Source organism: Cordyceps militaris, assembly GCF_000225605.1.
Source record: "Cordyceps militaris CM01 unplaced genomic scaffold CCM_S00007, whole genome shotgun sequence".
Taxonomy (NCBI): Eukaryota; Fungi; Ascomycota; class Sordariomycetes; order Hypocreales; family Cordycipitaceae; genus Cordyceps; species Cordyceps militaris.
In genome coordinates this window covers 1,241,327-1,262,083 of record NW_006271975.1, presented here as the reverse complement: position 1 = coordinate 1,262,083, position 20,757 = coordinate 1,241,327, and the positions used below count along the sequence as shown (strand labels likewise).

Genomic DNA, 20,757 nt, shown 5'->3' with positions numbered 1-20,757 from the left:
TTGTTTTCTGGGTAGATGTACTATATCAAAATACCAACTACATAGTCATCGGAATACGGAAAAACTCAGGCGTGACAAAAGCGTAGTATTTTCCGCTGGTCTCATGTACATGGTATTAGCTCGGAAGTAACGCCGCGTGCAAAAAAAGAAGGTTTTAAAAAAAGGTTTTAGAAAAAAGGTCTAGAAACAAAGACTAAAAATGTTTATAATTTCAGCAATTTGATTCGTCCCGGCCCGACAGGAATCACACTCATTCTTCTTCCATGACCGCCGCCCGTCTGTTGGCACGGATCATCATTACGCACACACAACAACAACAACAACAACATATGCACGACGACGAGGACGACGAGAACGCACGACAAAACACGGCGCGCCTTGCCCTAGGGCTGAGCTTATTTCTTGTTCTGGGCAAGGCAGGAAAATGCTCAGAAAGGGTGGACAGTACGACGACTAGATGGACGGGATCTACGGAGGAACTAAAAGCTCTTTGCTTTGAAAAGCCCAGCGCTTGACCGGACTGGATTACGCGTATTTCCTTATTTATTTTCTCCAGCGACCCCCCCACCCCCTCTCTTACTTGTCTGCTCGGCAAATGCCGCGTCCAAGAAGGGACATGCAGGCCGCCCGCCCTTTTCTGTCGAAAGCCATCGACTGATCATCTTTCGACAGTCTCCCCTGTATCACGGATAGAGATTTCCCAACACAAAGCTATTATACCAGTTACAGCGTGCAACTTGGTTGGTTCCGACTGTGTGGCTCGACTTGGCCCAGCCAGCCATGTTTCATCAAACGAGCACATGACGCGACACAAAGTAATCTTCTCGTCCATCAGACTTCACTCTGTCTAATTTTTCCTCTCTCTATCTCTGACAAGGCAAAAACCCCCCCACTCCCCGAGACAGAGAAGCTTGTTATTAGTGCGAGAAGCCATGGAGTTTCCGTTGACGCCGGAGGGCCAAAACTAGTGCGTCCGGCGGCGCCATCTTTGCTCCTGTTTCTTCCCAGTTCCCGAAACTAGACCCATTGGCTAGCTAGCCTTCTCATAGGGCAGGGACGAAACAAGAACTGACGATCCCAAGGCGCAAATCCTCGTTGGTGGATCATCATCAGCCGCGGGTCGTTGCAGTTCTGACATGACGGACCTCGCTCTTGTTTAGCTGGACGGTTTCGCCTAGGGAATCGCCTCCAAGGTTTCACGCTGCCATTTTCATTCGAATCTTCATCCACGCGCTAGCACAGCTCATCACCGCCAAAAATAATACCCCCAGGCCAAGCTTCGTCCAATGCCCTTTTCAAAACACGGCATCCAACACCATAATGATCAACCACTGCTTGTCCCTGTCATGGGTGTGTCGCCCTCGGCCGGCAAAGTCTTTTCTCCAGAAACCGTCCGTTGGGGCTGAAAAATGCGGATCCTTGGTCATCAATGGGACGAACCTAGACCACTTTGCGGAGTTGCGAGCGCTTTGAAGCCCAAAAGTCATGGACAAAAGGGTCTAAACGCAGTAGCTGGCTGGAGCAACCGGATAAACGTAGACCGCGTTACAGACATCTTGTAAGACGGAAAGTTGCCAGATGACGTTTTCCCGCCAGGATGGCTTTTACCACTATGTTTTTTACATGTACCAAGTTTTTTTTTTCTTACAAGCTGAAAAAGCTCGTCAGCTTTCATCATGGCTTCAGCTCTCTCAGCTGTCACTGGCCAACCGCTCGCCTTTATTCTCAATATGGCAACGCAAAGTGGACAAGAAAGAGAAGAAGAAAACTTCCTTGGCACTGCCTTGTAAGGCTTGTAAGGCAGAGAAACGCCTGCCGATCCTCTTTCTGGACAGAAGCCGGACACACAAGCCGTGGCGGGAAAAGAGCTTGTCAGCAACTGCCGTTTCGGCCGGCACGCCTTTGGTCTCCCAACCCCGTCAATTCAAGTCCGACCCTTGGGGAACGTTGCAAAGAAATCTGAGCTAGCCCCCACAATCCCGAAGGAACCAACGACCGCAGTTGTGAACTGGAGGGTTCCGTCGTGCAGCCCAAAAGACGCTGCAAACACCCAACCCACTCGGCTCCGTCGGTGCATCTCTGAGCGAGGACCTATGGTGCAGAAACGATCAATCCCAAAGGAGGGGGAGTTGCGGCATGTCTATGAATTTTGGGGGTTGGGTTGCGACGAATCGTTCACCAAGCCTACAGAGAGAGCTTTATTCGACAAAGACGACAGGTCTTTTTTCTTCTTCTATGAAGAGTCTTTCCTCTCAGTTGTTTCCCTAAATAGGATGCATTGGCGGCCCTCGCTGCTTAGCCCGAAAGAGAAAAGGCCGAGAGGAACGGAGGGGACCCAGACACCCTCACACATCGTCAGAGAGGAGAATGGAAGGGCCTGTCAGCACCCTATTTCATTGTCCACATGCGCCACCCTGCACCTGGCGGAGCAGCGTCGCATTGTTCAGCACGCAGATCTTGTCAAGCATTGTGTTTTTTCCCGCTGCGTTGCCGGTAAGCTTTGGGCAGGGTGTTGTCTATCACATCCGCCGATTACGATTTGGTGGTGTAGGGATGATGCCAGTTTGCAGCAACGACGTAAAGAAAACAAGGACGGTTGGTGCCCATGTATCGATCCATAAATTCTAGTCTTCTGGTGGATTTGAGAAATAGACACGTTTTGGAAACGACAGGCTGTGCTGGGGTTCTTCTCGTGTAGGCGTCGGCTTCTTCTCTTCTTCACGGCTTACATGAATCCCGTTGCCCAATACATACATCGCCTGGCCCGGAAAATCTTTCGACAAGGGAAAGACAGGAAGCCAAGAAAAGAGCAAACGCCTTCTCGCGTGGCTTCTCCCAGCCTTGCCTGCACTGCCGCCTTTTGGGCTGCGTGGCGCTGGGGCGTTGCCAAACTCTCGCTCCCTGAAAGGGAGCACGAGGCAGGGCCTTCTTTTTCGGGCCTGATGAAATCTTACCACAGCCCATCGAAGATGTGACAGGTTGAGCAAGTACTGCTGCCCAAGATGAAGACCTGGCCGCAAGGAATGCAAGTGTGCTGACAAGTCGGCAGTTGACACTTGCCGGGATTGGATGAACAAGTGCTCTTGCAGATGGCGTCATTTCTTCTGAGGCAACCCCGATGGGACATTTGTAAAGGGTTGCAATCCGTTGAACATTATTCGTCTCTCATGCGCCTTTTTATCTACCGTACCGCAGCGCGCCCGGCTCTAAGACTGTGAGTGTTACCGTTAGTTGTGCAACACAAAGCTTTCTAGTCGCATCGTATACTCTTTTACGGAACTGGGAATGGGCTGATGCCAATATTTACTGACAAGTCCAAGATCTTGTAATTGTCGCCCCTCATGGTGCTAGACGGGCTGTCAGCGTTCGGGATTCCACTGTCTTACATCCGTCCTCGGAGGACTCCCCTGAGGACCCTTCCAGAACCCTTTACATGTCAAACTAACAGTGGGAGCTAACGTTAGTGACTTGCTAGCACACCAAGCTTTGAATGGGTGGTGCGGTGGCTTCGGCCGAGTGGGAACATGAAATCCTTCGGTGGCATGAGCAGTGATGCCTTGCAAGGCTGCACACCATCCGTACCAACACACCCCCCCTCCTATTCATTCTGCTCACGAAGCTGGACAAGAAGATTTATTTCTGGAAAAGGCGAGAAATCGATGCCTTGCTTCCCGAGGGAGCGATTGCCAGCCTCACTTTCTCTCTTCAGCCCTCTTTGTTGGGCGGCCAAGCCCGAGCCTGTAGGAAAGTTTTACGACAGGTTTTCCGCATTTCCGTCGTGGTAATATCCTTCATCGTGGTTGGTCAAGAACAAGTGTGATACTTACTGATAAATCTGTGGTGCATCGTACCGTCACACCGCAACTGATGGTCACGGCTCGCCATCTTACTCATGCCCCTAGTGGCGCACTATCATTGCAGAAATTGAGAATTTTCGGACTCATACTACCCTCTCGTAGCTGGCCCTAATGTTGCCGCCGTCCTGGCCCTTCTTGTCCGTGTGCGTGCGTCTTTACAAAGCTACACGATATTACAAAGAACAATCGTCCACAAGACAGCATACTCACTACCGTAATAATTTAGTATCAAGTATTACCGCTTCGCCCTGCAAGAGAGTCTGTGCGAGGCAATATTTCACTTTGTGGCCCATGACGGCCTCTCGGCCATTTCTGTCCTCGGACAATCCACCGTGTGTTCTCCGCCTCGTTCATTCAGGCTTCTCATCCCGTGGCTCGTTTATTAAGGGTCTTCGGGAGGCTTGCCTAGGGACGGCGCTATTCGATACAGGCAGCCAGTACTCCTGGACACACCACCCCCCTCTGAGTCTCTGCAGGGACAAGCAAGGAAAATTTGGACTCTTGAATCCACGAGCGTGGGCCACCTGACCTGTTGATGGCCTTGCGATTTCAGCATCACCTACGCGCTACGTTGTTGGTCGTTGAGCAAACGATCTGCCGGTAGCCGATAAGTCGTCTCATCGTATTTCTATGAGCTGACTGTTGCGATATTGTAACCATGTAGCTTCTGGAGATCTCAATCAATTGTGAGTGTATAATTCTTCCCTTGACTACTGTGACACGAGGAGCGACTGGCTATATTGCCCAATGTCAGGTACGTATAACTAAGCTGTAAATAATGGTTCTCTTCTTGTGAGATGTTCTAAGTCATGGATAGATCTAGGGTAACTTGTATAACCTCCCCCGACTGCGCGCCAGCACCACGACTAACTTTGGCGACGCCTGGTACCTCTCTGCCATCATGACCTAATGCCCTCGTCAAGCTCTCTTCTCAGCGCGTCTTCAAAAGAGTTGGTACTATACGCAGCAGAGTATCAATTCTTCTATTCTTCTATTCTTCTATTTCTTCATACAAATAGAATAGCGAGGCAGCAACAACTGCCTCGCCATCTGCAGTGCCTCCTGAGCACCGACCGCAGGATCATATCAAGCCAGCCCAAAAGGTCCCGTGTGTACGGGTCACTTCTGGCTCGGGTCGTACTCGAAACAGGAACGCATTAGTGAGCCTCTTGCTGGTCGTGCTGTAGATATCGTTACACCTAGACCCCTGATTGATAGTGACGGTGGGATGCCTTCATCGGCCGTGCCGACCAGAACAGAGCCGGGCTCAGGATCAGAGGGGCTGAACGTCAGGATTGCTTTATGGGGTCTACTTCAAGATATTTTGCAGCAAATATAAAATGACCATCTAGTTTTGGATCGTGGGAAAGGACGTGGTAGTCGCGCCTGGAAGTTCTCCGTTCGTACAAACTGCCGAGGTACATGGAACATGTCCCCCGCTTCCTCGTGGCATCAATTCTTGGTTCTTGGTGACTCTCGGTAGTGGAATTGTTTTATTAGATGCCAAAATCTCCGTCGATGTAATATCACACGCCCTGCCAATTACAAACTCCTCTGCGTAAGTCTTCTCCAAAGCCAGTCCGGCGCGTTGAACACATGCCAGCACTTCTACGCTACAATATCCAGAGGCTGGACGCCTACGTCCCATTTTAAGACACCCTCAGGTCGTCGACAGCTTCCATCTGCTGTAGTCTCTTTGCACTGCTTCGGGTCAACCACCAACAGAGTTCTTGGCAGTCAGCTTTCTGGCGCGTGAGCTTGGCGAGGCCGCCAGGACATGTTTGAAGAAGGCAGGCCTGATAAAAAGAAAATGAGAGCAAGACTTGTTGGTTAACAATAAGACGCAAAACTTTTGATGATCAAGACAGAAGATAGAATGGACTGATACATTGCGCAGGCTTTGCACCTGCTGGTTACCGCCGAAGTCCCTATATCGGAGCAGCGCCTCCTACAGTTGCCTTTCTCCACCACCACCGAGAACGATGGTTCGGGATGGAACCTAAGCTTTTAAGCTTATTCATGAATTATATAGGAAAGAGCGCCATAAATATATTTGATTGCCCTTAATGAAGCTGGCGACGATACTGGCAAGGCTGCGGCTGTGGGCGACAACATCATGGCAGATCGCAACGGACGTTATCGTTGCTTGGCGTTGCAAGACTAAAAGCTCAAATACAAATATTGCAACAATTCTTAAACTGCGCTAAATCCTTCATTTGAACTAATCCTACGTATTAGCGAGTATATTTTCCCAGCCAGTACACGGAATCGGGCCGTGCAAGTGTCAAATCCACCAGAGCAGCTCCTGCTTCATTCCGGGCTTTGCCGTACTTCTCGTGATTATTTGTGAGCTGTGGTAATCCCGCCCGCGGCAGGCGGCCGATCAGACGAAGAAGAGGAAGCCGTGAAAGGCGGAAGTGCAAGGCGCGCTAGGAAGGCTTTCGCAGGCCGGAACGGTTGACCAACACCGGCGTACCGCACATCGGACATGTCATCATACCTAATCTCTACTATTCAGCATGGATTTCAAGCTCGACTTTCTTCTTTTAACTAAATGATAAAAAATCCCTTTCCACAAGTAAGGTATTGAAACAAGTTCAGCGGACATCCTATCTCGTCGGTTTCACCCACTAATACCAAGTCAACGCAGATATTGCCCGTAAGTCGATACTTGCTGAGAGAGGATCACCGATGGTAGTTGCAGTTTGGATATGGTCGCCTGTAAGAATGTGCACGGAAATGCCGGCTTCACGGCACTGCATCACAGCGCTGGCAGTTTCTAGGCGTAGAGGGTCGTACAGCCCGGCCAGGCCGAGGAAATGCAGGCGAGATTCACATTTTTGATGATCATAGGCTTCCTCGGGTGAGTATTTTACCACCTTATCCGTAATATAAAGTATACTAAGGCCTTCGCTAGCAAATAACTCTGCTTTAGCAGTGATCTTGGCCTTGAATTGTTCCGTCTTGTATAGGATTGGAAGTAGGACTTCCACAGCTCCTTTGGTATAAACATGGTGACACGGGTCGACCTCAGTGCCGTAGACCACAGTCATAAGCTTGCGAACAGAACCCCGCGGACATTTCAAGTTAAAAAAGCAAGCCAAAAGAGACACTAAAACCCATATTTTCATTTGCAAAAATGCAACTGTTTGTCCGTGTAAGTGACCTTGCTCAACTGTGCACGTGATGAAACACGTGATCTCAAATTTACGATATCCAACGAGCTACCTGCAACAGGTGGACGAAGCTACAATTTCAGTCCCTTTGCTCAATTGCGACAACTATTTCCCCCGCGCAGACGACACATTCGTCAGGTTCACCGCCCATCATGCCGCCCAAGCCCATCCGCCTACCTCCCCTCGAGGTTCTGCGCGTCAAGAACCCGAAGCGCAACCCCAAGAACCCCTGCACCATCGTCATGTCGAGCGTGCTCGGTACGTCCCTCCGTCTCCACCCCCCTTTTGCGATTCTTATTGACAAGAGAATAAAAAACAGCCTGCTGGGCATCGGCGGGATACAACGCCGCCGGGTGCGCCGCCATCGAGACGCAGCTGCGACAGTGCATGGACGGGCCCAAGCCGCAGCCCGCGCCAGCCAACACCATCAACCACCACATGGGCCGTCTAGGCAAACACATCACCTACAACGGGAAGCCGACGTAGAAGAATAATCACAATCGACAAGGGCAAAGTGAGTCCTTTTTTTTTTCGGCGGGGTCCAACGAAGCTCGGCGCGACATGAAGCCGAGGGTACCGGGCGGAACAAGACAACCCTCGAAAGCAAACGATTGTGTTCAAGCGCCATTGGAACGGAGATGGAAATCAACAAGGACGCTCTGTCAATTTTTGGGCAAACGAAACACGACAAGAGAGGAGTCCGGAGGTCTCTGCGCTTGCTTGACTCGACGGAATACGAAAGATATCGGCGTTTTTTTGTTTGTTGGAAATAGAAAACGGTACCTGCGAGCGGTACCATGTACAATATTCATTGCGGAATGGAACTGGCTCATAGCAAGCCTTTACAGCGCTTCATTATGTAGAAACCGATGTACAATACAAACATCTACACCTTGACCTTGACTTCATCACAAGCTCGCTACATTCTAGCAGGATTTTGGGTTTCACAGTGTACAGACGAACGTGTGAGTTTAGTGTAGTGTGTTCAATTCAGCTTCCCCTCAATCCATGCCAAAGCTGCCACGACATTTCAGGCCCACCAGCGGTATTCAACCAAAAAATCTAGCTGCGTCAAGAAAAAAAAAAGAGAAGAGAAGAACAAAAGACAGTCTATCCAGCGTTGTTGAATGTAGAAGCCACGCCTCTCTCCCTTCCTCCCTACAGCCTCGACAACCAGTATAAAACACACCAATCTCTAGATATATAATGTGTCTCGTTTTTCCTCCCTCCTCCTTTGCTTGTGCGAGCAAACACGCAGACTGTGGCGGCGACAAGTATGGAAAAAAGTATAAAATGAACCCAAAAAAAAAGGAAAACGATGCAACTTCCGAGGAACGGAGAAGAAAAGGCAAGAAAAACAAAGAAATGGTCCAAAACAACAGAACATGCTGAATGCACTCATCTCCATACCCGCGCCTAAGAATATTTGTGATCGCCTGCGCCGAAAAGCAAACCCAAAAACACAAAAAACAAATGAACCAAACGAAGGTGGTGTATAAGATAAGACTGTAAATGCCAGAGGCCCCGAGAAATGTGTAAAATCGGGACCAGAAAATGGGAAATGTCAAAAGGAAGGTTGTTGTGTTTTAAGTGAAAATCGGCCCAGCGAGGAGAGCGGTATAAGAAGCCCGGTGCGAGCGCTGTTGATCGTCAAGAATAGATGCGTGCTTATTGTATAGGGAAAGAATCGCTCGCGTTTGGACTAATGCGGAAAAGACGGACATGCATTGCCCATTCTAAGAAGCGTCACCCACGCAGAACAGCTCAATCTCACCCACACCACCAGAGTACATGTTGCGCACGCCTTCCCGCCACTCCATAAAGGCGATCTGAATGTCATCGTCGCTCTCAATGGTGACAAAGTCGCCGTCCTCGTCGCGGTAGCGGAGCTTCAGAATCCCCTTGCTGATGCTGCTATTCATGAAGCGCGCGAGCTTGGCGTCGATGCGGTCGATCAATGACTGGTAGCTAATATTAAATGCCACGACGAGCGTAATGTAGTTGCCGCTGTCACAGTTGACGCGGACCTTGAGCTGCGTGGGTAAGGGCATATCGCTAGAGTAGTATTCACCAGAGGACAGGCCGAGTGGTGCGCTCGGTAGGGCAGGGGATGGATTTCGCGAATTGCCGGCTGCGGGATCGACGCGGAGGATCGCCGAACCCTGGCTGCTTGGTGTGTTTTGGCGTGGGTATATTGGCTGGGCAGGGAAGTGTGACATGGTGCCACCAAGACTACCGGAATGCTTGTGCAGGGGCTGTCGAGCGGCCCCAGGACTGTTGCTATTCGTTCGAATGGGTAGCTCGTTTCGCGGAGAACCGTTTTGGGATCGCGCAATATGGCTGTCGTGCAGGTGTTGAGGGATACCAGGCACTGCTGGGATGTTCCCCTGGCTTGGTTGCCGTTGTCGCGGAAGGCCAGGAATGCCAGCATCGGGGGTGCTATACGAGCGGCTGCGCTGCTGCTGTGCCGAGCTAGAATTGGATGCCATCACTGGCAGTGACGGGCCGCGGGGAGGCTTGTTGTAAGACGAGGGGGGGCCATCGCGAGACGGGGCACGAGGCATCGCAGGCGCTGTGTATCGGGCATTCTCGTCCCAACTAGAGCCGGAGGAGCCGCCATTCTTATTAGGAAATTGATAGGGGGGGCCTGGAAAGACGCCGCTTGTGGTGCTGGCGCGAGAGGAAACTGGCGAGTCGGCAACAGGTGAAAAGTAGGAGTCGCCGCCTCGGGCTCCGGGCGATGGCGCGCCGTTGCTTCCCGTTTGCAGGCTTAGGGGCGCGGGGGGGAATGGAAGCGGAAATCTAGGCGGCGGTGCTCGAGCAATGGATGCCAGAGACTGCGTACTCTCCCCAGTCATGGATCTTTGACGAACGCTGGAGCTCGAGGATATGCGAGGCAATGCTGCGCCTGGTGGGGCTGGGAAGTGTGTAGGGCCGTATTCGTCGTCTTCGTCTTCGTCCTGGTGGAGGTAAGGGTTCTCGAGATTGTGGTCTCGTGTCCAAGCGAAGTCTTGGTGCGCAGTCTCGTTGCTCACTGACATGCGTGGTGCATTCCTCTTCCGCTGTGTCTCGAGGCCGATAGCCCACGTCTTCATCATTTCCTCGTGCACAAACTTGATGGTAAAGTTTTCCACGCCAGGGTCGCCCTTCCACCATATTTGAACAGAGTGAGAGCCCGGCTTAGAAAGAGACACGATATCTGTCACGTTAGTCATGAAAATTCTGCCCTTCAGCTGCAGCTTGGCGTTCTTGTTCTTGAGTTTAGGACCCTGAGAACGCGTCTTGTCCTTTTTCTCCTTGGTCTTACTACCCGAGGCCTCTTTGCAGCAGAGCAAGATGTTTTCAAACAGATAGATCTCATAGTCCTTCTCTTGCTCGGTCTTGCCTGTGATGACGCCATATATTCCGTGTAGTAGTAGGCAACCAAATTGTTCCACTCTATGTGATTTCCAGTCGTCTACTCTGACGATGAGCTCATCGAGGGCTTCGTCCAGCAGGTCGCGGTGAACAGCATCGTTAGCCTTGTGAAGTACTCGCTCGGCGGCCTCGCAGCCTGTTTGCAGGTCTTCCTTGATCTCTTCGTCGTCCGTCTTTTTATTGAGATCCTTGAGAAGCAGAGGGTACTTGACAAGGCGTTGCATGGGCTTGAGCAGGAAGCCGTCCAACGTGTTGAAATCGGTCGCGACTGGGTGTTCTGATAGTTGTATCTTGTCGAAGACCAGGTTGGCGATTTGAGCGGCTTTGCGCTGATTGGCGATGAAGGGTTGGTAAATGTCGAAGGCGCTTTCGTAGAAGCAGAACGGTGCGCCCCATCGCTGATCGTCCTTGTGGACTGAATTGGTCGTCTCAACACGAATGAGGAATCTGCGTTGGAAGTCGAGAATGGCGTTGATGTTGAGAAATATTTGGTGGACAATATCGCCAGGGACGTCGCCTTTCTGCTCTAGTCTCTTCTTGAGGTCATGCAAGTTCTCCAAATCTTGGACATATTTGCGCTCAGTGTCAACAAGTTCCTTGACAATGTGGTCTCTGTAGCTCATAGTGCCCGGGGGTGGCAACCCCGAGTCTGGTTCGGGCAAGAACTGCGGTGGCAGCAGGTGTCCATTTTGCTCGGCGATGTCGAGTACATAGTTGACCACTTGCGTTACCTGGGATGGAGAAGAGAGGTTAGCAGAGGTGAGAGGGACGATCGAGGGGCACGAACCTTGACAAAGCCACTCGTGTCATTTCCCATTAAATCCGTAATGACAAAGGTATCAGCAGGAGGCAATTGCAGCTCCCTAAGGCAGGCTTGGACGAATTTGAAAATGGCAATTTTTGATTTCTTGGCCTCGGAGGCATTGGGGTCCTCGACCTTGAGTGGCTCACCCTGCAGACAGTTGTAGATGACGAGGAGAGGGTGACCTGAGCGGAACAGGTTCCATAGCGAATCAACAGGGTCGGCGGGATCCAGCTGGTCGAGATAGGGCTGGAAGTCGGGGACCTGGGATAGGCGCTGTTTGAGGGAGACGCAGATCTGGTAGAGGGAGCGAGAGGCATCGGCCTTTTGATTTATGATATTTGAGGTAGCGATGACGGGGCCACCATTCTGGGGGACAACAGTTGCGTTGCTGCTGAGGGAGCTGAGGGAGGCAGACGAGCCATTGTAGGTGGTGGCACTGGAAAGGTGGCTGCTTCGAGGAGCGCTATTCATCTTGGTCAGGCTTCCGACGCCGTTTGTGGTTTGCAGGGCCGGAGCTGTGTTGGTTCTCATCAAAATAGCGTGCGCCATGTCCTATGAGCCCATCCGCGGGGCGTGCTGGAGGAGCACGTTGCGAAGACGTCGGGCAGACGTTGGAAGCGGGACGAAGCCTTGCGGGCGGGCGGCCTTGTGGTGGGTGGGTTTGGTCGGTATGGGGGGAAGCAAGTTATCGCGACAGAGGCGGCAGGAGAGGGCGAAAATCTAGGGCGCCGGACCGTGGCTTTATGGAAAATGGCAGAGGGAACGACGTGTGTGCTGGAGGAATACCGCCGTGTGCGCAGACAGCCGGCGGGGTGGGTGTGCTGCGTGAGTGTGTGGGATGCCGTGGTGCTGACAACGGGCGTCGAGGTGGCGAAGACAGCGAATCCGGCAAGAGACGAGGGCGAGATGAGGTCGACGAGCTCGGCGTCTATGAGCAGAGGGGATGGGCTGCGGACAGGAGTTGCGGCGGAGGATGCAAGCCGAGCGTGATCCAGCAGAGTAGGAGAGAGGTCAAGGATGAGATGGAAATGTTGGAGCGGTGCAGGCGATTTGGGGCCAGCAATTGGCGGTCTCCAGACTTGACAGGGGGACGAAGGGGGGCAGACTCCGGAGGCATCAAGGGCATGGGCCTAATCTGAACCGCCCGCAGCGGCACAGTGGTAGAGGAGCCTGAGGAGGCTAGGCTCTAGGCTAGCCCCTTGGAAGGGCCCGTTGGACTGAGCCGGCCAGACTCTTTTTGGTGGGTTTTCTTTTCTACGGGGCACCAGTTGAGGTGGAATTTGGTGCATTTTAGCGCATTTAGTGCATGTATTGGTGGCTCACAGGTTGCACCGGCTACAACAGTTGCACCACTCAGCTGGGTTCACATTGTGGCCCCCTCACGTACAGGTACATTAGTACAGTAATACTACCTAGGTAACAGAGGTACATCTCGCCAGCACACTTGCCATTACCGCTCGCAAACAGGCAGGCACGTGGATCACGCAAAATGCGTAGCAGGAAACAAAACAAGCAAGCACTCAAATCGTCCGAAACATGATATGACGGCGGTTCTGCTTCTCGAAACCGGACAAAAGGCCTGCCAGGGGGTTCGCAGCGACGGACAGTGGTTGTACCGCCGTGCAGGAGTGAGGGGACGAAACAATGGCTGGTATGTAGAGGGGGGAGATGGATTGGCGGGAAGGGGTCCAGCGAAAGGCAAGCTGTAGATTGGTGCAATGTATGGGCTTGGCCACGGCAGAGGCGTCATATCGGTCGTCGAAGTTTGGGGCTATCAGTTTCCGTGCATGTAAAATGTTACAGTTATTTGCCACCCTTTTTACATGTACCAGTATCATCAATGTGCGCCCAGGCAGAGGTATAGGGCTCGGTACTGCTACATATCACACGATGCAGCCACACCACCAGATACATGTATCGCAACATCTGGATCTGACTGCTGCAAGCCTACCTACCTACCTACGTTGCGGGGCATGCAGGGCAGCCGGGGGTTTGCAGACGGACTGGTAGGAACACGTATGTACATGTCTTACAATTTAGGTAGGTAGGTACTAGAGTACGCTGAAGAGACGAGTAGCTTCTCCCTCTGCCCTGCCGGTTCATTCTGCCTTTTTCTAGTTGGTTTTGGGCTCACATGGCCGCCCGGTCGAGGCAAAGGGGGTGCATGGTAATAATACGGAGTACACCGGTGACCGAGTACAAATTCCCGGTAGCATCAAGGCATGGCCAGGCGGGTAGGTACATACTCTATAACACAACAGTCCGTCCTCACCTCCGTAGGTCAATCGCCTACCGCCTCCAAGCCGAGCCGGTTTCATGGTGCGACTCTTGACACCAGTTGGAATTTGGTGGTGCGAGGCCATAGGTTGGCAGTTTGGCAGGGTGGGCAGGTTGGGTATCGTCGAGCGCTAACTAAAAACTGGATGGCACTTGACTCTGGAGTGCAGGCAGCATTGACGAGTTATTAGGGTCGCTTTTTCGTTAATACTGGGTCGTTCTGGTCTTCTCCACCTTTTGCTATTCAAGACTTTCAGAAATCCAACTCAGCTATCCGTAATTAATTAGTACCGAGTTCTGCCTGCGCGTTAATATCTCTCCAAACCCAGCCCTGAAATCACCTGCAAACTCCCTGCACTGCTTGACCAGATTAAATGCCTACACCGCTTGCACGGGATCATCCATGTTCATGGGGGGAAAAAGAAAAGTTTTGATAGATGGCTTCCTCTTTTCTCAACTTTTTGCTTCTGTTTCTTTTCTTCGCAACGCTAAATAATTCCGTCTTGCTTCTTCATGACTCGGACGGAAATAGACTTCTCGAGCCTCTTCCTTGGGATATCATTACGTGTCTACCTACTAGGTAGGTACCTACCTCTTACCTGCCTGCCTACCTACCTACCTAGGTAGGCACCTATCCGTTTCTGTGTCAGCTCAAAGACGTACGTCAAGGTATGCGCAGACTCGCATAGGCACAGGCTTATTATAACTAGGTAGGTAGTTGGTACTGCTGCAATTGTTCGTGAGACGCCAACGCGATGCGATTCAAATACGCCTCTGCACGGACAATGTGGGTTCTGGTTTGAACCTTCACATTCTCCTCACTGTCTGTCAAGCTACGCAAAAATCAACCGACCCTCTCCACAGCAGCCTCACCCTCGTCACTTTTACGGCCAGCCAGTCAATCACGGTTCAGCTTTCTGACGTGGGTGAAAAAAGTCAGGCCACGCCGCTTGTCGATGATGGAGGCTGGTCCGTGTTTCCTCGACGCCACTTCCCGTTGCTAGAATGCACGGATCTATCAAAAAGGACTTTTCCCCACGAGCCACGAGCCACGAGCCACGAGCGCATCCACCTCCCGGTCGCGGCACGCACAGTGCCCAGCCAATTTGGACAGTCTGAGGCTGCTGATTGGCACATCGACTCTTCAGCATCGGCGCCGGCTACCCAGTAGAAACGGTTTGGTAGCTGCTGCTGATCCAACGGCGCGTGCAGCTGGCCTGGTTGACGAGTCGCAGCTCATTACTTGCCTCCGATGCTCTGCGCCCCGCGCCACCGCTACGCCTTGATACTACCCTAAATCAACATCTCGTATAGTACCTCTCCAATAACGGCCCGTCATCTCACCTGAAAAAGGCTTCTGCCTCACTTTCAGCTCAATCTATTTCCAAGGCTTCGTCAAGAACACAACAGGATATGATACCCTTCGGATAACTCTGTGGAGCTCTTATTGTATTCCGTTTGATGGGCTTGCGATTTTCAGAGTCATGTGATGGTGACGGTGATGGTGACAGTGTAAGCGCCCTGTGAGCTGCGTCACAAGATCCCAGTCTTGGGCAATTCACCATTAAATCGGACTTTACGGGTCTAGCCTTGCGAAGTCGAGATGTGCAACACACAGGAAAGTGTATGATTCGAGATTACTACCAATACTGCTACTTCCGCACCTCTACCCAGTTATGACGCCGTACTGGTTCATGCTTGACCAACTACACTCTAATGATACATTGTATCAATAGTACTACCAGAGACAAACAATATTTTCCAGCAGTAGGATTTCAGATGGCAAGGACAATGGACCCGGTGGCAAAGTGAACTTAACGCTGTGCCTAGCAAGTGGCAAAAAAGGCAGAAATCGCTGCTGCCTATGTTTGGCATGAGAGGCATGGAAATACAGATGAACTTATCTCACTTTGGAAATGGAGGGAAAAGCAAGCTTGAAGGGCTAGTTACTGGTTGCGTTGGACGTCGACTTTACATTGTGAGATGTCGTGTCTAGGCTGTTGGCCATTTCGGCTGCTCAAACTGTGTCAGGTAAACCTCCCACTATATCAATCACGCAGTTCCTGTGAACACCATAAAAGGTCTCAATCATAAATTCAGTCTCGAGGTATTGTCTGGCGATTTTCTCTAAATATCAAAATATCATATAGCTACCTACCTAGGCAATTATCCAGGTTCGCTACTAAGATTGAATGGCGGCATGGCCACAGCGCCACCACCCCTCAAACGTCCCTTCTGGAACCCGCTAGAGACAGCCGCTAGGCCAGCCAAGCGGGTACCTCCGCCCACTGCAAGGTAGCAAAGACCACGGCTTAACCGATATATGCATCGTCCTGCATAAAATATGCTACTCATGTCGTGTGCTGTGCTTCCAAAGATTGAGCTTCCAATGAGGGATAATACATATTTCCGGTATTTTAACAACATCTAATTTTTGCTCGCGTTGGGCAGCTAGACGAGGGGGCAGCGACGTTTGGGTCCCGCCGGTTGCCTGCTAATAACATGGAAGGCTGAAACCTTCCCGCCAAATCGCATCTAATAATACCTACCCCAGTTGCCAGCCGTCCGCTGCCCAGGCAGCCTCACAACAATCAACCCGTCATCCACACTGTCCACCCAACGATCCCGACTGCCCCGTACGGCAGATGCCATCACGGGCCATATTACCCGCGGCACCTATTCTCACCATCTGAAATATCACCGCCATCCAGTCCCTTCGCGCTGCCAGCCTGCCCGATACTGCGGCTGCGCGACTCGTGCTGTTTTGTCTCGTCTCCCTCGCCACGCGACCGGCGACCGCCACTTCGTCGGGCATCCAGCCATTCTCGTGCAACTCACCCTCGTCGTACAACTTTTCCCAATCTTTCTCCATCTATCCCGCCGCGTTCACCGTCCACCGTCCGCCAATCGCCATGGATCCATTCTCCCCGGTCCATCAGCCGGACGAAGGCTATTCTGAGGACCCTCTCAACCCCCAGGACGGCTCCGCGCTACTGGCCTCTCTGTCGAGTTTCCAATCACCTTCCGACCTCGCAGGATGGATAGCACGAAATGCCTCCATGTTTCCCACCTCTGTCAAAGCCGGTATGCTGCAATTTGCTGTGCGGCTAAACCCGTGACCTTGCCCGCCTACTAACATGAGCAGAACTCACCATGGCTTTGCTGCAAGAGCTGCCGACATCTACCATCGCTGGTATCGTCCAACGTTTACGACCCAGACTTTACATTGACTTTATCAATCATCTTCCCGCCGAAATATGTCTAAAGATCCTATCCTATCTCGATCCCATCTCCCTCGTCAATGTGCTGCAGACCTGCCGTGCCTGGTACGACCTGGCTCTGGACAGGAAGCTCTGGGAGCACCTTTACCACCTTGAGGGCTGGAAAGCCTTGTATAAGGAAATAGAGGCAGAGGAAAAGAGGGTCAACGAAAACATCAACAACTCCATTAGCCAAATGCAGTCTGCCGATGGCCCTGTCAATAAGGTCCGCGCCATCATGAGCGACGACGATGAAGATTTGGAAATGGTGGACAGCGAGCGTACCCCGATACCCAAGGATAGCTTTTCGGGGCAGAGCCTCTTTGGGTCACCCGCCACCTCGTTCTCCTCCAGTCGTCGAGCCATCACGCCTCTGGGCGACGTCGACATGTCTAATTACTTCACCAAGGGGAAGGGTGTTGACCGAAGCTTTGCGCCAACCGACGCGCGGGCGAAGCGGAAAGCCCCCGACAGCAGCCCCGGACCGGCTACTCCCTCAGTTTTGTCGCAAGACTCCAACGCCCACCTGCGGTCCAAGCTATGGACATGGGACTGTGCGAGCTCCAAGCACCGACTGAATTGGAAGTATTTATACAGCATGCGACGTCGTCTAGAGTCCAACTGGGAACTTGGAAAATTCTCCACCTTCATGTTCCCTCATCCAGACCACCCCGAAGAAGGCCACCAGGAGTGCGTCTACACTATCCAATTCGACTCACGCTACCTCGTCAGTGGCAGCCGAGACCGCACCATGCGGATCTGGGATGTTCAGACTGGCCGCCTTGCCAGGGCACCGCTCGTCGGGCACCTCGGTTCCGTGCTCTGTCTTCAGTTTGATGCAGACCCAGAAGAGGATCTTCTAGTTTCCGGAAGTAGCGACTCTAACGTTTTTATCTGGAAGTTCTCGACTGGAGAGCTGGTGCAAAGAATAACTAGAGCACACAGAGAATCAGTTCTCAACGTTCGATTTGACAAGAGGATCCTTGTGACATCATCAAAGGACAAAACGATCAAAATCTTCAACCGAAGGCCGTTGCGCTATGGCGACCTTGGCTACGAAACCGTTGGCTCAGTTGCTATCGCAGTAAAACCCTACGGCTACCAACCTGACCTTGCGCAAGAGCTGCCTGTTAAACCGGAGTTTACCATGATTGGCCGCCTGGATGGGCATAGCGCTGCGGTCAATGCCATTCAAGTCAAGGGCAGGACTGTTGTCTCCGTCTCTGGCGATAGGCAAATCAAAGTGTGGGACTGGCCAGACCAGGTTTGCAAGCAAACAATTCCGGCACACGAAAAAGGCATTGCTTGTGTAGAGTTCGACGACAGACGAATTGTTAGCGGCAGCAGTGACTATGAAGTTTGCATTTTCGACGCACCCACCGGTCTCAAAGTCGCGTCCCTTCGAGGACATGCCAATCTGGTCAGAACGGTCCAAGCCGGCTTTGGCGACTTACCATACAGCAAAATCGAGGACGAAGCCGAGGCCCGACTCGTAGATGCCGAGTATTTGAAGGCGGTTGAGGCCGGAGAATTGGGTTCCGAGGGTGACCGCCGCGCTGCTCGTCGAAGTCTACGCGCCAACGCTGGCAGTTCTAAACCGGAAGACATCCAGGTATTTGGTGCCAAGGTGCCCCCTGGCGGTGGTGGTGGCCGCAAATACGGACGTATCGTGTCTGGTTCGTACGACCAGAGCATTATTATCTGGCGAAGAGACAAGGAGGGAGTATGGAGACCTGCTCACTACCTACGACAAGAAGAAGCAGCGGAGCTCGCTCAAAGTCTGCACGCTAAAAGTGTTCCAGCGATACAGGCTGCAGTGAACTCTTCGCAGGCGAACCTTCCCCTGCACCCCCCGGCCGCCGTCGTTCACCAAGGCGTGGCCCAACTCGCCCAGCAAGCGCCTGACCCCAATCCTGGTAACCAGCGCATCGCAGGTCTCTATATGGCTTACATCGATCGAGTTGTTCCCGCAGGTGTTGCGGCGCTTGAACATGCTCTGGCCAATTATCCGGGGATGCTTGGGTTCCACACGTATCTGCAGTCCACCATTGAAAGAGAGGTCTCGCCACACCTGCGACATCAGCTCCGACAAGCTGTGACAAACGCGCTGGCCACTATCCAGAATGGTCGTGTCCCACGTCCCAGACGAGAACCATTTGCCGCTTCAGCAAGCTCATCAGCTGCAGCTACTGCTGGTTCTTCAAGCGGCACTACGACTGGCAGCTCAAGTAGGAGAGTTGGAGCACCATCATCGGCTGCTGAATCATCTGTCGCGGCGCAATCATCCATGCAACCGCAACCGCAGCCGCAACAACAGGCCCAGCAAGGTGGGCAAGCGGCTTCAGCTTCAACTGCAAACCAAGTCCACGCGCCGGTCCCAGCACCAGCCGTGCCGTTCCAAGTGGCACAGGCTGCCGCCTCAACGCATCACCATCACCATCGCCATCATCATCACCACCACCCGCATCTAACACCCGCCGAGAACGCGCCGGCCCGCGTCTTCAAGCTGCAATTTGATGCTCGCAAGATTATTTGCTGTACACAGTCGCAGATCATTGTGGGCTGGGACTTTTGCAATGATGACCAGGAACTGCAAGAGGCCTCACGCTTCTTTGCCACCGTCGACTGAGCGATGAGCGGCACGCGCCCATATTTTCTTTGACACTTCATTTCAGCATAAGGCATCAGGCGCAATAGGATACAAGGAAAGCACATCATGACAAGCGTTTTAAGATTTAATTGGACAGGAAGTACGGGGCAAAGACGACGGTCAACAACGCGATATATGATATTTGAAAATGCATGAGGGAACGGCGTTTGTACATTTGTTCGACATGCGAATAGCCTAGAAAGATACAAATGTAGATAAAAAGTGAGACGACAATGGTCATGTATTCGTCTGGATGTGAACTACATCGGATATTGGGCTCCAAATAACAATCGTTATAATCGTCAGTTACAAGTGCGCCTGACTCCTGGTCATCCGAATGGAAATGCAGTTATGGGAATAAAGCAAGATGTGAGTCGCTAAGATGTCAAGTACAGAAGACGCAAAACGCATAACAAGATGAACTCCGTAGAAAACAAAAACATGGGCCCAAATTAACCGGCGACCTGTTTCACCTTGTCCTCTGCCTGCGGTGGCTCGTCCACAAACTCGGGTAGCACCTCATCTTGGAGGAAGCCTGGGACGCCACCATGCATCTCTTGCTCGAGCTCCTGCTCCATGCCAAGCGCCTCGAGTTCCGCGTCGAGCTCCGCCTCATCGACCTCGTCGGGAATGTCGTAGCTGCGCGCGAGGCTGTCCTGGATCTCGTTGCCCATGTCGAGCAGGTCTGCCATTTCGTCCTGCATGTTTTCAATCTTGTCAATGTCAATCTTCCCGTACTGCTTGCGCAGCTCTTTGTTGGTGGTCTTCATGGCGTCGACCTGCGTCATGACGTTTTTGAGATTATCCTGCATGCTCGCCGCCTGCTCCATGTTCCACACCTGGCCCTCGAGCTTGTCCTTTTCGGCCTCGTACGCCTTGCGCTTCTGCAGCACCTTGAGCGCCTTTTGCTTAATGGCCTGCTTCCCGGGGCCCTCGCGCATCCGCGACAGCTTCTCCTGGTACGCCGACAGCTCCCCGTTGATGGCCTTGAGCTTGGTGTCGACCGAGGCGATGCGCGCGTCAATGTTGGAGATGGCGCCGTTGAGTGTCGGCTTAGGCCCTGTGGGCTTGGAGCCGAACAGACGATTCATGGCTGGAAAGACGGTGTGGGTGATTTAGGTGGATGAGATGAGAAGGGGGCTTGTGTGTCGTGGTCGCTGGCAATGCGGTTTCGGGTTCGAGTAGTTTTCTTGCGCGTTGTTATTGTGCGATGGCAAATGTTGCAGCCTGGACATATGACGTTGCTGGTCACTCGCTTGTCGCTGCATGGAGGGGCAATTGGCCTGTACCGTTGCCGAGACCTGCACAAATATTG

General features: G+C 52.3%; 4 protein-coding genes across 4 annotated transcripts; 2 read left to right on the top strand and 2 right to left on the bottom strand.

Annotated features, from left to right (window-relative positions):
* Positions 1-6,996: 6,996 nt before the first annotated feature.
* On the top strand, positions 6,997-7,519 carry CCM_08620 (37S ribosomal protein Mrp10; the record flags this gene model as incomplete). The annotated part of the gene is made up of 3 exons (XM_006673757.1): positions 6,997-7,014; positions 7,156-7,291; positions 7,353-7,519. The coding sequence occupies 3 exons, from the start codon at positions 6,997-6,999 to the stop codon at positions 7,517-7,519; spliced, it is 321 nt and encodes a 106-aa protein (XP_006673820.1).
* A 1,250-nt stretch (positions 7,520-8,769) lies between these two features.
* CCM_08619 (CDC24 calponin) lies at positions 8,770-12,544 on the bottom strand (the record flags this gene model as incomplete). Its single annotated transcript, XM_006673756.1, has 4 exons — positions 8,770-11,181; positions 11,238-11,807; positions 11,990-12,333; positions 12,397-12,544. 4 exons carry the CDS (start codon positions 12,542-12,544, stop codon positions 8,770-8,772), a joined length of 3,474 nt encoding a protein of 1,157 aa, XP_006673819.1.
* Positions 12,545-16,444: 3,900 nt separating this feature from the next.
* On the top strand, positions 16,445-19,421 carry CCM_08618 (F-box and WD domain protein; the record flags this gene model as incomplete). The annotated part of the gene is made up of 2 exons (XM_006673755.1): positions 16,445-16,616; positions 16,678-19,421. 2 exons carry the CDS (start codon positions 16,445-16,447, stop codon positions 19,419-19,421), a joined length of 2,916 nt encoding a protein of 971 aa, XP_006673818.1.
* A 473-nt stretch (positions 19,422-19,894) lies between these two features.
* On the bottom strand, positions 19,895-20,533 carry CCM_08617 (Snf7 protein; the record flags this gene model as incomplete). Its single annotated transcript, XM_006673754.1, has 1 exon — positions 19,895-20,533. The coding sequence occupies one exon, from the start codon at positions 20,531-20,533 to the stop codon at positions 19,895-19,897; it is 639 nt and encodes a 212-aa protein (XP_006673817.1).
* Positions 20,534-20,757: the final 224 nt, after the last annotated feature.